General features: G+C 34.8%; 1 protein-coding gene across 1 annotated transcript; it reads left to right on the top strand.

Annotated features, from left to right (window-relative positions):
• The first annotated feature begins 210 nt into the window (after positions 1–210).
• Positions 211–5,492, top strand: LOC129231055 (uncharacterized). Its single transcript, XM_054865302.1, has 2 exons — positions 211–3,647; positions 3,746–5,492. The coding sequence occupies exons 1-2, from the start codon at positions 211–213 to the stop codon at positions 5,490–5,492; spliced, it is 5,184 nt and encodes a 1,727-aa protein (XP_054721277.1).
• The last annotated feature ends 11,173 nt before the right edge of the window (positions 5,493–16,665 follow it).

Genomic DNA, 16,665 nt, shown 5'->3' with positions numbered 1-16,665 from the left:
TTCAATTCGTTTGTCGATTTTTGAATTTGATGTGGCAAGTGTTTACCCATTGAATCATTTTACGATATGGTGCATAGCGGCCGAAAAGTAACGCTTGCATTCAACTTTAATTCGTTGCGTGTGACATTTGTTGATTTAGAAGACTTTCATATGGATTAGCACCTAGTGCGAAGACAACAAAAGGTAAGAGAGACATTTTTATTTTCCAAAATGGATTTCGAAAAGCTCAAGAAAAACCGAACTGTTATTAGAACAGCAGTTACGAAAATAACGAATACTATTGAAGGTTTAATTAAAGAAGATCAAATAGATTTAGAGACCCTAGAAGAGCTATTGAATCAATTGCATATTAAAGCAGAACTGTTAAAGAAAATTGATGAAGATATCGAACCGTTGTTAGAATTAGAAGAATACGAAAAAGAACTGATATCAGCATATGAATACGCTGAAAAAGTTTCGAACACAATATTTCGCGCTCAAAGAAAATTAAAGGAAATTAAATCCTCTAATAATAGCCAAGCGAACATAAGTTCGAACATGAGCGAGAAATTAATATACGAAACAAAACACGTGAAGCTTCCAAAATTGAACATTCAAAAGTTTTACGGTGATTGCACCCAATTTTATTCCTTTTACAACACTTTCAAAGTCTCGATTCATGAAAATGAAACGCTTTCAAAAACTGAGAAGTTTAACTACCTAAAAAGTTATTTAGGCGGCCCTGCAGCTAATGCAATTGCGGGTTTTGAAATTTCAGATGAAAATTACGACTCTGCGCTTCAAATATTAAAAGAACGATTCGGACAAAAAGACGTCATAATTAACAGCCATATGAACAAATTGCTTAACTTATCTCCTGTTTACAAAATTACCGACATTCCAAAGTTAAAACGGATTCACAATGAAATAGAAGTTAACGTTCGGTGCCTTTCCGCTTTAGGATTGAAGTCAAATTCCTATTCTGCAATGCTTTTAGCAGTAGTATTGAAAATAATACCCCATGAATTGGCATTGGAATATAATCGACAAAATAAGAAAACCTCTTGCGTTCCAGACATAAATCAATTCTTGAATTTCTTGCAAACAGAAATTTTAACACGAGAACGAACTTATTCGTGTAGGTCGAAGCCATTTGAATCAAACAGTAAGAATAAAAATTCAACTTTGTCTAATAGACAAGATAGCGCTTGCATTTCCACCAGCGGTTTTTTCGTTGCTGCGAAGAATGGAAATGAAGCTTTCGCTGATAAGAAAACGGATAATTGTTTATTTTGTAAAAAAGAACACGATGTTCTCAACTGTCGCTTAAGTGTTGAAAAAAAGAGAAACGTATTGAAGAATCAAGGTAGATGCTTTTTGTGCCTTGGATTAAGACACCGTTTGAAAGATTGTTTATCGGGAAGGAATTGTAAATACTGTTCCGGTAAACATAATGAAAATATTTGCTATAAATTTAACAATTTGGCTAACGATAAATCTAATGAAGAATCTCTTATGGGCAATGGGACGGAAAATGTAATTTCTGCTGTATCGCATATGGGAAATAAAAATAGGACTCTTTTGCAAACGAGTTACGTGTTAGCAAAAAATGAAAACTTAGATTTGAACTGTGGTACACGCGTTTTACTGGATTGTGGTTCGATGCGTAGCTTTACCACGCAAAACATAGCTAATAAATTAAAATGCAAAGTACTAAGGAAAGAAAAATTATCAGTGTACACATTTGGAAGTAAAACCCCGATCGAAAAATACTACGATGTCATCAAACTTACGTTAATCAACAGAAACTCTCCCGACTTAAAAATAGAAATTGAACTGTTGGTTACAGACGAAATATCAGGATCAAATATTCCCCCTCCCGAAGTTGAAGACTTTAAGGGTATGAAACAGTTGAAAAATTTGACACTCGCGGATTTTCCAGAAAGTAAAGAACCCATTACAATTTTAATTGGTGCTGATTATTATTATAACGTTGTAACGGGAAATATTAAGCATTTGAGCAAAACACTAGTTGCAGTTGAAACAATTTTCGGTTGGTGTTTACAAGGAAAAAAAAGTGAAAATAACTTTTCTTTAATGATGAATGTAGTCGTAGAAAATAGCGCGATTTCAGAACAAATTCAGAAGTTTTGGGACTTAGAAACTTCAGGTCTTATTGATTCGAAACAAGATGCTGACCCAACAGAAAATGAAATCATGAGACAATTCGAGTCTCAGATCAAATATGAAAACAAAAGATATACAGTGGGGTTACCCTGGAAATTAGAAAAGCGGGATTTAAAAGATAATAGGAAGATAGCTGAAGAGAGATTTTCTAGACTTAGAAAAAGATTTTATAGAAACCCCGAGTTGTATTTTGAATACAAAAAGGTGATAGATGACTATTTACGACAAAAAATTATTGAACCAGTTATTAACCCAGATGAGGAAGACGAAGTTAAATTTTACCTGCCCCACAGAGAAATAATTAGGAAAGATCGTGAGACGAGTAAATTGCGTATAGTTTTCGATGCCTCCTCTCATGATTCTAATTGTCTATCTTTAAATGACTGTCTTCATATAGGTCCAAATTTATATTCTGAAATATTTGATATTTTATTGAGATTTCGCTTTCACCCCATTGCTTATACAACGGACATGAAACAAGCATTTTTGCAAATTTCGCTCAAAGAAGAAGATCGAGATGTTACTCGTTTTTTCTTTACCGATGACCCCTCGGACGAATCTATTGCACCCCAGGTTTATAAATTTACTCGCGTTCTATTCGGCATCAGTAGCAGTCCGTTTTTATTGGCAGGAACTTTGAAATATCATCTGAAACAGTATACTGAAAAATATCCGGTGACTACAAAATTTTTAAATGATAATATTTATGTCGATGACATCATCTGTAGTCTTGCATCTGTAGATGAAGCCTTATCTCATACATTAGAGTCCATAGCAATTTTCCAAGATGCTAGTTTGTCACTACACAAGTGGCGCACTAATTCGAAGACCCTACGCGAATTGTGGAAAAAACATGGAGTGATTTCGAGTGATAATGCCGAACACCTCAAAGAAGAAAATATGACATACAAAGTCTTAGGTATAGCATGGGACAACTTAAAGGACATTCTTTATTTTGATGTTGGAGATCTAGTCAAATTTGTTTCTAGAGGAACTGACACTAAACGCTACGTGCTCCAGGTCTTAGGACGCATCTTCGATCCTATCGGAATTTTAGGTCCTTTTACAGTGAGAATTAAATGTTTGATGCAACAGATTTGGGCGTTACGTATTGATTGGGATGACAGATTACCCGAAGATCTAAGTTCGTTATGGAGAAGCTGGTGCGAAGAAGTTCCTCAACTGACGGAAATTTCAATCCCACGCCACTATTTTTCCGAAAACCTAAATATTGATATCAAGACTCTTGAACTTCATTTCTTTTGTGACGCAAGTATGAAAGCATTTGGAACAGTTGCCTACATGCGTGTTTTATCTCGAAATGAAGACGTTCGAACGGCCTTTGTAGCTTCTAAAAATAGAGTTGCTCCGATAAAATCTCTTACATTGCCTCGGCTGGAGCTCATGGCTGCAGTATTGTCAGCAAAATTAAGTTTTAATATTTTGAAATCCTTGAAGTGTGACATTCCGTGCTATTTCTGGTCTGACTCGAAGATAACAATTTTTTGGATAAAAGGAAATCCTGAAAAATTCAAACCTTTTGTCAAGAATCGGATTGAAGAAATTCGCAAATTCACAGCACCTTCAGACTGGTTTTTTTGCCCCGGAAAGTCAACCCTTCAGATACCTTGTCGAGGGGAGCAAAAGTTTCTAAACTGCTAGAAGATCCAACCTGGCTGACAGGACCGCAGTGGCTAAAAAATTCTCCAGAATACTGGCCGAAGTCAGAAAATGATGAAGCAATAAATACAGAAGAATTGGAATACAGAAAGAAATCGAAGGACATCTTTCAGTGTGAATGTCTTGTTGAAGAAAAGGAAAATGCAATCAACATTACTAAATTTAGTAATATGGAGAAGTTAGTAAGGATTACAGCTTGGGTGAAGAAGTCGATCATGAAATTTAGAAAGATTTCTAATATAGAAAACACATTGACCGCTGAAGAATTAATAGAAGCTGAGAATCAGCTGATAAGATTAGAACAGAAGATCTTTTTTAAAGAAGATTACGAATCCTTGAAGAATGGAGATCCGATTCAAAAAGACTCTGATTTGTTTAACTTTTTGCCATTTATGGATGAAAATGAAATTATCAGACTAGGAGGAAGATTAGAATTTGCTGAATTATCTACAGAAGAAAAACATCCTATTATTCTTCCAAAACGGTCCTGGCTGACATTTTTAATCGCGAGAAGAGAACATGAGAAAGTGATGCACGGTGGAACAGCTTGTACTTTAGCGCGAATTCGGCAACGTTTCTGGATTCCAAAAGGACGGCAGTTAGTCAAAGGTGTAATGAAAAAGTGTCTAATCTGTCAAAAATATCTTTCGAAGGCTGCTAATCAAATTACAGCTCCGTTGCCGCTTGACAGAAGTAACACCTCGCCTCCATTCTCAGTTTGCGGATTAAATTTTGCGGGACCAATTTATGTGAAAATTTTTACAGAAGTTCGAAAATCTTATATAGTTTTGTTTACATGTGCGATTACTAGATCAATTCACCTTGAACTCGTTAGCGATATGACTACAGATTCCTTCTTATTGGCACTTCGAAGATTTTTAGCTAGAAGAGGAAACTGTAAGGTAATATATTCGGATAACGCGAAAACCTTTAAAAGGGCGAAAAAAGAAATAGAAGATTTATCAAAAATTATTTCTGACAAATTACTTTCGCAATTTCTAACTAAAGAAAGAATAGTTTGGAAAAATATAATTGAAAGGGCGGCTTGGTGGGGAGGTTTTTACGAGCGACTTGTGAAATCCGTAAAAGATTGCCTGCGGAAAATTGTAGGGAAAGCTTTATTAAATTTTGAAGAAATGTCTACATTGCTTACAGAAATAGAAACCGTCCTCAACTTGCGACCGCTAACTTACGTTTATAATGAAAATAGTGAACCTTTGCCTTTGACACCAATGCACTTCCTAAATTTTGGTCGAGAACTTCAATATCCTATCAATTTCGCTGAGATAGTAGAAAATGAATCGAAAAGATCTTCACTTTTGAAACGGAAAAAATATCAATCTCTTCTTCTCCGGCAATTATGGATAAAATGGAAGCAGCAATATTTACTTGACCTCAGAACTGTTCACTCTTTGAATAATCCAAACAAACAACCGGCACTTAAGATAGGAGATGTAGTGCTCATCGAAGAGGATTCCAAAAACAAACTGCTATGGAAACTCGGAAAAATTGAGCGTTTCTCGGACGGGATAATAACGTACGCTCATACGAAGTTAAAACTGCTTCTGGACTTTTGCGGAGAACGATACAACACTTGTATCCCTTGGAACTTTGAACTTTGGAATTTGAACTCTATATTAATTTAAATTGAACATTTATTTATATTTATATTTTGTACTAACCTTTAAATTTGATAATTAACAATATTTAGTATATTTCACTAACATTTTTAGAATTATATTTAATATTTGAAATTTGAAAATGTTTTGATTCATGCATATTTTTGATTTATTGATTTAATATTTTGTGTATTTGAAATTTTGAAATTACGATTTTGTAATTAATACATTATTTGAAATTGAGATATTGATGAACTCTTGAAAGAGTTCATGGTGGGGAGTGTGTGGAAAATTATTTGATTTGGAATCGTAACAGCCATTCAACGCTTCCTAGCATGAACTCGAATCAAGAGTTCAGCCACTGAATCACCTTTCGATGAATGTTGAAATTTGATGTGACGAGAGTCACCCCTTTTGATGGGACTTATGTTCCCAATTTTCGATATAAATTATGTGCACTGTATATACGTTTCAACTAACAGTTCTTAATTAAAATGTTTTTTCTAACCTTCAATTCGTTTGTCGATTTTTGAATTTGATGTGGCAAGTGTTTACCCATTGAATCATTTTAAGATAACCTATTTATGTATTTTTTTTATATGTCCAAAAATCAGCAAAAATTGAAAATTAAATTTTGTCCGTGAGTACAGCAGCTTCCCCTAGGACTTAAAATCGACACTCACTAATACCAAACTCTTATTTACAGTGGGGTGGTAACATTGAACTGGGATATAAGTGCCAAAAGTAAAAATTTGAAGATAACTAATACGAGTGGGAAATGAAACTGTCGTCTGCTTCAGCGCAAGTGATGGTACTGAGAGCGTTAAATTAGTGAGAGCACTTACTTGGCGTATACAGCATGATTTAGAAAAACTTTTCAATAAAAATCTATCTACGGTTTCAACTTAACATTTGTATCAACCGTAACTTAAAAAAAGTCGACTTTGCTTCCCCTGTCTCATTTCAAGTTGCCAAGAAGTAGTATATTTAATAATATAAGGGTAGTATTTTTTTTTTTAAACTGCATGTTTCACTTGTCAGAGGAATAATATCCTAGCACTACATTTTTCTGATCGAAACAAATCGTTCTCAAAAAAAATTAGCAAGAACATTATTTTTTAACTGGAAGTATGATTTTGCTGTCACACATATTCTTCTATCGAGCTATGATTAAAACCAGCTCTTTCGAACACTTGTCTATTAGTTTGAATTCTTTGACGATTGTAATTCTTCATAGAAAGCAAATTAACGCGTGTGTGTCAGATATGATATTATACATTGAGATGAACGGTCATTTTTCTGTGACTGTTTTTTCTTAAGATTCCTACAAACGATAATTTGTTTCCACAACTTTTGATGAAAATAAAACTGTTTGAATTTTTCGTATGCACCCTTCATTACGAGAGAATTGCACTTTTAAAGTAGGGGAGACCGGGGTTAGTTGTGCCATCGACCCTCCTGACTGAGCCAATAGGTTTCAACACCTGTTGCGTCATTTGAGTGAGCAGGTTGATGGTGTCAGTGTCTTGCATAAGTTTGGAAGATAGCGTTGGACTGTTTTCAAGATAAAAATATTTATAGTGTTTTCTACAGCAAAAGTAAAACTTGTAACCTTCGTTGGAATTGTCAGTGCCGTTAAGGACACTGAGGTGTGAAAACTTTCCTAACATTATTTAAATACCTATGTTTCGAGCTGTTATTCTATGTATTTCATTTGTTGATTATGATACTATTTCGGAAGCTATTCAGTAAAGTTCAAAAAGGCGTAACACCGGGCTAGTTGTGTTGTGACAAAGTCAAGGAGGCAGGTTCTGATAGTGTCCCTACTTTTCCCGGTCCGTTATCCATCAGAGATGAGAGCTTTGATGACCAAAATGACAGAGAAAATAATAAATATGAAGCTGTTATCAAATCCCGCACTTCGGCAATAAATTTAGTCAATAGTAAGAATGCAGAGAAGTCTTCAGAGTGGAGAAATTTAATTGAGTTAGATGAGTCTATAGCAATTGACATTAGCATTGTAACAGCGGTACGTTTTATAGAAAAAAAGACGGTAAATGTTTTAAAACCTGTTATTCTAGCAATCGCACCCAAAGAGAAAATTTCAGCAAAACAAAAAGCAAGAGAACAAAAACAAGAAACAAATTGAAGAAGTAAAAGCAAAATTTAAATTGTACGGAAATGCTAAAAAAAGCACAAAAAAAAAAAAAAAAAAAAATTACTCAAACGTTTTAACAAAAAATAAAGAGAAAAGATTCGAATAGCTCTAAAGATGATATAAATTGATTATGTCTAGTTTGCTTGGAGCAATAAAAAGTTTCTAGACCCGTAGATGACTGGGTACAATGCATGACACTTAAAACCTGATCCCATGTCAAATGTACCAAAAAATAAATCTTATTTCATCCGCATCAACAGCACATCGGATGTTGAAACAAGCGATGATAATGAGTGATTATAAAAATAAGTAGGCCTGTAGGATATGGGCATCAAATTGTACCGAATCAAAGATTACTATGGCCAAAAGCTAGTGCTGGTCTACGGTTTATCTTTCTCGATTAACGCAGTTTTTTAATGTGTCTCTAAAAAAGAGTTCACAAGCGTTAATAATTTAACTATTTTATTTTCATTTCGTTGAAAGTATTATTGAAAACATGAAGATGTTCTTTTTTGTGTTGAGAGCATTATAAATGAATAATATTATTTCATTCTTAACTAAAAATATCCCTGTAATTGCATTTCTAACATAATTTGTACAGGTCACAACGTATTTGTATGCGTTCATTGGGTGTCACAATGTGTCTCAAGCATGTCAACTAGCCCAAAGGATGTGTCGTTCATGAACGAACGGGTCAAAAAGTACGAATCCTTTAAATGAACGGATCCGTTCGTTCACCTAAAAAATGAACGACCGTTCTTTTGAACGGTGAGCAGTTTGGAACATTGTATGGATGGATTTGTAGCATTATTATTATTATTATTGAATTACACTCATTTTCAAAATTTTAACTCCTAATTAATCTTAAATTTCCTTTTTCTCAGTGCAGTGCAATACACGGTGTCCCAAAACAACCGCATAAGCGCTGCACAGCTAGACTCCTCGTTGGGAGTACATAAAAACTGCCCAAAGAAGCGTTCCTGTACGAGCCAAAGTTTACCGAGAAAAATACGAAAAAAAAGTATGAAGTCACTTACGGTGCAAGAAAAAACACTTGATTGAACATATCAACAGCTGTTTATGTACATTACTTAAGCTCCTGTTTGTGAAAATTGCAACACCATGAAGAAAGCATCATGGTTGAATGAAATTTAATACACAGTTCAGTGGTAATGGTACAATTAATGATTACATTTTCAAACCAAACAAACAATAAAAAGAGATAGAAATTAGTATTTTGTGTGGCCAGCACGCGCAGCAATAAAAGCTGCTACACGATTCGGAAAGGAGTGAAACAAAGTTTGAATATCTGCCTGCAGAAGAGTGTTCCATATTTTTTGCATGCGCAAATAAAGTTCGTCTGTCGAAGCAACAGGACGAGGATCACGAGCGAGACGCCGCCCAACGAAATCCCACACACGTTCAATCGGTGACATATCCGGGGAATATGCAGGCCAAGGAAGAAGCTGTACCTGCTGCGAATTAAGGTAGGATTTGACAGTCCTGGCGACATGTGGATGGGCATTATCCTGCTGGAATACAGCCCCTGGCAACCCTTGCAGGAAAGGAATAGCTTGGGGCTGTAAAACTTCGTTTATGTATCGGGTACTGTTCAAATTGCCCTCAACTCGTAGCAATTGTGATCGTCCATGATATGCTATGGCACCCCAGACCATAACTCTGTGTGTTCGTCCACAGTGATGTTCGATAATGCACTCCGGAATGTGCCGTTCACCGGCAAAGTGCCTGACACGAATTCGGCCATCATGGTGCTACAAATTGAAGCGGGATTCATCAGAAAAGACGACCTGCTGCCAATCAGCACGCCAGCTCCGATGCACATTGGCCCATTGTAGCCGCAGGCGGCGATGGTTTTGCGTGAGAGGAATCCTGTATAACGGAATCCTTGCGCACAGCCCACGCTGGAGCAGACGTCTCCGAATTGATGAAGCAAACAGTGAAATACCTGTAGTTCTTGACCACTGTGCTGCCAATTGTCTAGAAGAAGCTTTGCGGTCCGTCAGCGTCATGCGCACCAGATGTCTGTCGTCGCGAGCTGACGTCACATTTCGGGGTCCACTCCCGGACTTTCGAGCTGTCCGACCCTCGTCCGCCCACTGCTTCAAAACACGCATGATTGTGCTGCTGTGACGCTGCACACGAGCGGCTACTGCACGATATGACAATCCACCTTCACGAAGGCCGACGATTCTGCCCCGTTCAAGCTCCGAAATTCGCTCAAATTTCGCTTTCTTTCGTCGAAGAGGCATAGTAAAGATTTAGTTAACGTTTAGCATATAACCACCGATAATCATTCACGCCTCGCTACAGCCGTTTACTTATATTCGGTTCGATCCGTCGCTCATAGGGCGCTGCTCAGCATACGCATGCACTACCGGTCTGCAATTCTAATCATTTGCATATCATGCCCTACTTTACATTTCCTGCAATTTTCAGCTCACTCGCGTAAGTCCTTCGTAGTGTTGCAATTTTCACAAACCGGAGTGTATAACGACAAATTCGTGTAATGACGTTTTAAACATTATAGTCCGGAAAGACATGCAAATATTGTTGTTGATATGTCCAATAAAGTGTTTTTTCCTTACACCGACAGTGACGTCATACTTTGTTTTTTTTTTTTTATTGTATTTTTCTCGTAAACTGAATCGTACAAGAACGCTTCTTTGGGCAGTTTTTATGTACGCCCAACGAGGAATCTAGCTGTGCAGAGTTTATGCAGTCGGTTTTGAACACCCTGTATAGTCATTTCAAACCTTTTTATTTTCAGCTTTATTCATCATTTTTCTTTAACCGTTGCAGTTCAGTTTTCTGTAGATCCTTTTGTCTTTATTAACATCCCTCCTATCCATATTGATTTGAATTTATTTTTAAATTGGCGACTTCCAAGTTGCTTATTTTACATTCAATATCCAAAGAATTTCAATAAGAATTATTACTGTCTGATTTTTTCCCCCATTTAAAAAGTGTTGCGCTTTTTTTCTCTTCTCATTGGTACTATGAAGTAATTTTGGAGCTCCCTAATATTTATGTGCGTCTTTTTTTTAAAATTAAGTTATCCGATACTCCGGCTGAGCTACCAATATATTTGTTGTTACGTTTTTCGTCATACGTGGGCTTTTGGTATTATATGTATACAGTGCTGTAGCTGGAAAAAGCAGACGTTTTGTGATTACACTGTTTTTGTTATGTTTATGTATATTTAGCGTATAGTTTTAGTAAACATTTCTTTATCCTCGTGTTTGATATTATAGACTGTTTCTTTTTTCTTTTTCTTCTTTTTTTTTTTGTAGTTCTCTCTTTTCATTATTTTGTGACTTACATTTTTTTTAAATGTAACCCAAAATACACATTCAAAATTATGTTTTGATTCATTTGCACCCGTGACCATACTGCACTTAGAGATACGATATTTCAATTTTTAAACAATTCCCCATTTTCACATAAGTTCAATTTTGCAAATTTTCTGACGACACATACATTTTGTATACAGTAAAATTTAATTACTTAATTTTGTGACATGCTGAAATGGAACAAGCGATTTTTGGAATGGAAAACATATCTTACCATCCGGCAACTGAGAAATATCTTACAAAATTAACTAAAATAACTTTTTACACGTAAACCGGAATAAAGTTTTTTTTTTTTTTCATTTTTGGCATAATTTCTTACTTTTAGATGACTTTAGTTATTTTTCCTTCAAAGAATATTACTCATCTAATGAAACATTTCGAATGTACGTGAGTATGTCGTGCAGAGAGATCACCGACAACTTTTTCAAATGAACGAGTTAAATGAACGGATCAAAAGAATGAACGATCCTCTGATGAATGGATCATTAAAAAGAACGACATTGTTCACCTCTAACCATTCCCGCTACGGGGCAAGTTGAGATAAACTTAGAGGCTACGTAAACTCCCTTTTATGTCATGAAAAACGTCTAAAATGTTGATAATTGTTTTATAAACATATTGCTCAAAGTTTACTGTAATGATATGATGTATTAAATGTTACAGATCAGTTCAAATCTTACGGTAATATCAAAAATGAAAAAAAGTGTCACCTACTAGTCACTTCTAGTCTCCCCTATATTATGCTTCAACAACATAAATTTAGAACTATTTCTTATTAAACTATTCAGTAGTTAGCACTTCTAAAAATGAAACTCAAAGATTTCTTCTAAATAGGATTACATTTTTTTTCTATTTTCATTTTTTCTCAGGCACAAATTCTAAGTGTACTTTCCAATCGTGTGATCCATCAGTAATTGGCCACCAGCCAATGATTGACCAGTGGTGCAAAAAAACGTACGAAATATGAATTAAAAAAATTTCTGTAAACGGGGGCTATTTGAGCTTCCGAGGGCAACTTGAACCCACGGAGAAAAAAGTGCTTAAAATCCGTCCTGGTCCTATAAAACTCAATGTGTAGACTTAAAAAACCTTCTCCATAACAGGTAGCAGTAATAGGCAGAGGCTGGTACATGAAACAAAGTTTCTGCTATTCCCGCCTTTTTTTGATTGAGTTTATGATTACAACTTGTTTAAACAGTTGTTTTTAGTGTCTGCAAAGTTCCACATGTAAGTTCATGGAAACATCTGATATCATCAAGGTAAAGATAGTTTTATGTTGGCATTCTATTTCTTAATAAAATAACAGTGTTTTAACGTTTATAGCTGTATAATTAACACATAAACTAATATAAGTTAGTAAAAGCATAATCATAAGTTAGTAAGTCAAAATTAGTAGGACCGTGCAGAGCACGAGATTGTAATCTATTGTTCTTTCAGAGGAAAAAAAAATATATTTCTCATTGCTACTGAAAAACAAATGCAAATGTTTTGCTATAATGCGTAAAAAAAAAACTTTACAAAAGATAGTACAGTTTGAAAAACCATTCCTATGCACACATATGGGTCATTCTCACAAAAACTGTCATTTTCATGTTTTTATTATAATTTGTGATTGTTTTATATGACTCATACAGATTTTGAAGAGTTTAAATATTTTTCAAAATAGAGTTTAACAAGATAATTAAAAGTAAACTTTCCATATTTTATTTTAAATGTCTTCAATGTTAGTCTGAAGTACCCAAATGTCAATCCCTCACTTGTTCCCACTGTTAGTGAGAAAAACAAGCAAAAATTATTTCTAAGCAAACAAGCAATAAATTCAAATTTTTGCAGTTTTTATTTCAAAAAATTGAACAAATCAAATAAAAAATCCACTTAAAGTTAAAATTTTATTAAAAATTAGTTCATGTAATTATTTTTAAATTATTTCCCAGCGGTCAGTGTCATTCTCTCACAATAGTTAATTTCCTTCCCACAATGGCAATGAAAAAGTTTTTTTGGCGAAAAAAGCATTCATTTTTACAGACCCAGTGTAGTACTTTAACCCAGAAAACTATTGCAGCACATATGCGTCTTTACTCTGTCGGAAATGTTTACTTGGAATCTATATCAGAGCATAAAACCGAATAAGGATTTTGCATCCGTCATTCCCTCACATCCGTTTTTATGGAAAAATAAAGTAAAATAATGCACGAAATCTGAATAATCATAAGTTACTTCCACGTTTGAGAATTATTGTGTGCCAATAAACTCAAATATCAGTTAGGTATAAATACAAGAATTCAATTTTAATAAATTCGCCATTACCTGACATGTGAGGGAATGACGCTTAAGTATGATGCCGAAGATATACTGCTATTCAAAAAATATTTTTGTTTTACATTACCAATATTTTTTTCACGAAGCCCTTACAAATATCTATCACTATAAAAGGAGTTATCTCATTCCACCCACCTTAATCCTTCTGAGTTTAATAAGCTCAAAATGAATGTCTTTATGAGAATGATCGGTATTATTTTAAATAATTGCTAACCCCAATATTTCCGCCCCAAAGTGGTTTAAATAATAAAATGGCATGATAATGAGGTCAGATCTGCTCGGAGTCTGCGAAAAATGAGATACGTCGCTAAGTTAACATTATTTGTGGCAACTAATTTTTTGCTCCAAATTTGGGGAGAAATTGCTAAATGTCACCAAGTTTGGAAACTTTTTGACTCGTATAGGTCATCTTTGCTGTAAAACCATCATCAAGGTCGCATGACATCTGTGATGACGTCATCCATCCAGCAGCTCACAACAGCTAATCAGAGGTGACCTTCTGACAAACATGACGCACAGACACAAGCATACGGTTGGATTTTAAACGTAAATATTTTGATTTTTACTGTGTTTAAAAATGGTAAATTACTGGCTGACACTGGACGTAAGTGGTCAATTACTGGTAAACCACTTTTTTTTTTAACTTTTTTTATTAAACTGGTATTGAAAATAATTTGAAAGATAGGAAATAAAACAGAAACATTATTAATTATTGGTAATCCTGATAATTTTACTGGCACGTAGAAAATTTGCAATTATTTTTTTCCTGTGATTTTTCCTGTGCAAAATAAGTTTAACTTTTAGAAACTTCTAGTCAATGATCAATTACTGGCGTGTATTACTATTTAAAAGCAATATATATATATATATATATATATATATATATATATATATATATATATATATATATATATATATATATATATATATATATATAATAAAACCTAAATACGTTTAAAAGTTTATTTATCTCGATAAGTGTGATAAAACATTCATTTCACTTTTTGAGAAACTTTTTTAAACTGTGATTTTTTTAACTTTCATTAAAATATACAGGTAATACATGCACTAAGTATTACGCAAAAACTAATCCGAGAGGATGTATGCTTTTTAATCATGAAAAGGGAATATGAATTAACCGTGTGTGTGTAATATTACTTTATTTTTTACAGTGCACTTAGTTGATGATAATACTTCTGTGATTTCTATAAAAATTTAGTGACCGTTATACCATATCCCATCCCCACCGTAAAGATATATATACGTATTAATCTAAATCTGAGAAGTCATTTCAATCGGTCATTCATTTTATTTAAACACAAGTAACTCATTGAGTCCTGAATCCTTATAAGATCCGTTGAAGCCATATTCTGAAAGACAAGTAGAAAATAACTTGCTTTTGAGAAAATAGTAGCTGTCCAGACGAAAGCTTTGCCTTTAGGGCGCATGAAAACTTCATAAATATCTGATTAGCTAAATAGTTTATGTAAACTAAAATTTGACTCATTATAAAACATTGCTTCCAAAGCATACGTTGGCTAACCAATACTACTTCAGTATTGCTGTTCACGACTGAGATATTTTGCTATAATTTAAATGTATGGTATTATATTATTATTTCTATACTGTAGGAGAATTTTATCTTTTTGTCTCTATATCCCGCACTGTACTTAGTTTACTAGCATATATATATATATATATATATATATATATATATATATATATATATATATATATATATATATATATATACACACACACACACACAAACTGGTGTCCAAAAGTTAAGCATAATTCTTAAAATGTGAGAAAACTCTTGTAAATGTTCATAAAATTATATAAAATTACTTATGGAGATTCATTAGTTGAAGAAGAAACATTATGCTTATGCAAAATATCATAGTCAATGGCATCATTCGCGAAATAGGTGCGCATGTCGGAATGTGGATAAAACGACTCTCACATTTTAGAGAGTTTAGGCGCGTTTCATGCAATTGCTGTATCAAGAAACATTGGTTTTGGTGAAACAAGATTAATAACGGCACAAAGGTGCCAATTGGACATGTTTGCGAAGGAAAGAATCGTTGGAATGCTAAAATTTGGACGATCACAATCCGAAGTGTCTCGTATTCTTAATGTGCCTCAGTGACTTGAGACTGTGGCAGAGGTTTCAAAATACGAGAGATGTTCTCCGATGGCCAGTACCAGGTCGACCAAGAGTCAAAACCGCTCGCCAAGATCGATTTCTGGCAATTTTTGCTTGACGTCATAGGGACAGCTGTACTAGAGAACTGGGTTTGGCGCTCAGTGCCGCCACAGGAATAACAATTTCGAGGTAAACTGTTTACAGGAGACTCAATCATGTTGGTCCGTATGCCAGAAGACCAGCAGTTTGCATTCCTCTCACGTCAGCGCATAAACGCGTTTATTTAAACTGGAGCTTGCAACATCACCATTGGAGTGTAGGGACAGTGGGCCAATGTGATGATGAGTGATGAGTCCCGCTTTACGCTACAGAGTGATTCTCATCAGGTAACATCATGGAGAGAAAAGGGAACTCGTTTCCAACGGCGAAACATAAGAGAAAGACATCACTTTGCGTCAGCGGGAATAATGGTGTGGGCGGGCATTATGTTGGACGATCGCAGCGACCTCCTTATGTGTGAGAAAGGTCCTGTCACTGGTAAAAGATACAAAGACGAAGTTCTTGAACCTTATGTTTGCTTGTTTCGAGGTGCTGTCAGTCCTGACTTCATATTCATGGGTGATAATGCGTCATATCCCCGTACAGCTGTGGTCGATGACTTCCTTGAATCAGAAAATATCTAGCGAACGACGTGCGCAGAGAACTCCCCTGATTTAAACCCTATTTTACATTTCTGGGATATTTTCGCGAGAGAACTTGCAACCCATTCGTCCCCACCAAGCTCCGTTCCGGAACTAAAAAGAGCTCTCCAGCATGCTTGGAACTGTTTGAGTCCACAACTCATCCATCATGTCATAGAAAGCATGAGTGATCGGTGTGCAGCGTACATGGTTGTCAGAGGTGGTCATACACAGTTTTAAACTTCAGTATCATATTTCTTTTCTTTTTTTTTGTGTAAAGAGTAGATTTCTCATACGCCTAACTTTCTTTCAAACTATTCTTTTGAATAATAAAAGTAAATATTACAGTTTTTTTAATAGTTTCATTGTTTTGTAACCGTGTTGCACTCGCATATCACGTTTACTCCTATTTCGATATATATATTTCATTCATTATTCACATAAATAGCAATTATGCTCAACTTTTAAACACCAGTGTATATATATATGTAGTTACCAAAATAATGGAAACACTCTGTGACAAGTG

The sequence above is a fragment of the Uloborus diversus genome, chromosome 10 (genome assembly GCF_026930045.1).
Source record: "Uloborus diversus isolate 005 chromosome 10, Udiv.v.3.1, whole genome shotgun sequence".
NCBI classification, from domain to species: Eukaryota; Metazoa; Arthropoda; class Arachnida; order Araneae; family Uloboridae; genus Uloborus; species Uloborus diversus.
This window is presented reverse-complemented; position numbering and strand designations above follow the sequence as displayed.

What these genes read in the sequence shown, in the direction of transcription:
- LOC129231055 (XM_054865302.1), top strand. Translation starts at nt 211, where the DNA reads ATGGATTTCGAAAAGCTCAAGAAAAACCGAACTGTTATTAGAACAGCA. An exon ending in GACATTCCGTGCTATTTCTG is followed by an intron (nt 3,648 to 3,745) that starts GTCTGACTCGAA and finishes GCAAATTCACAG; the next exon opens with CACCTTCAGACTGGTTTTTT.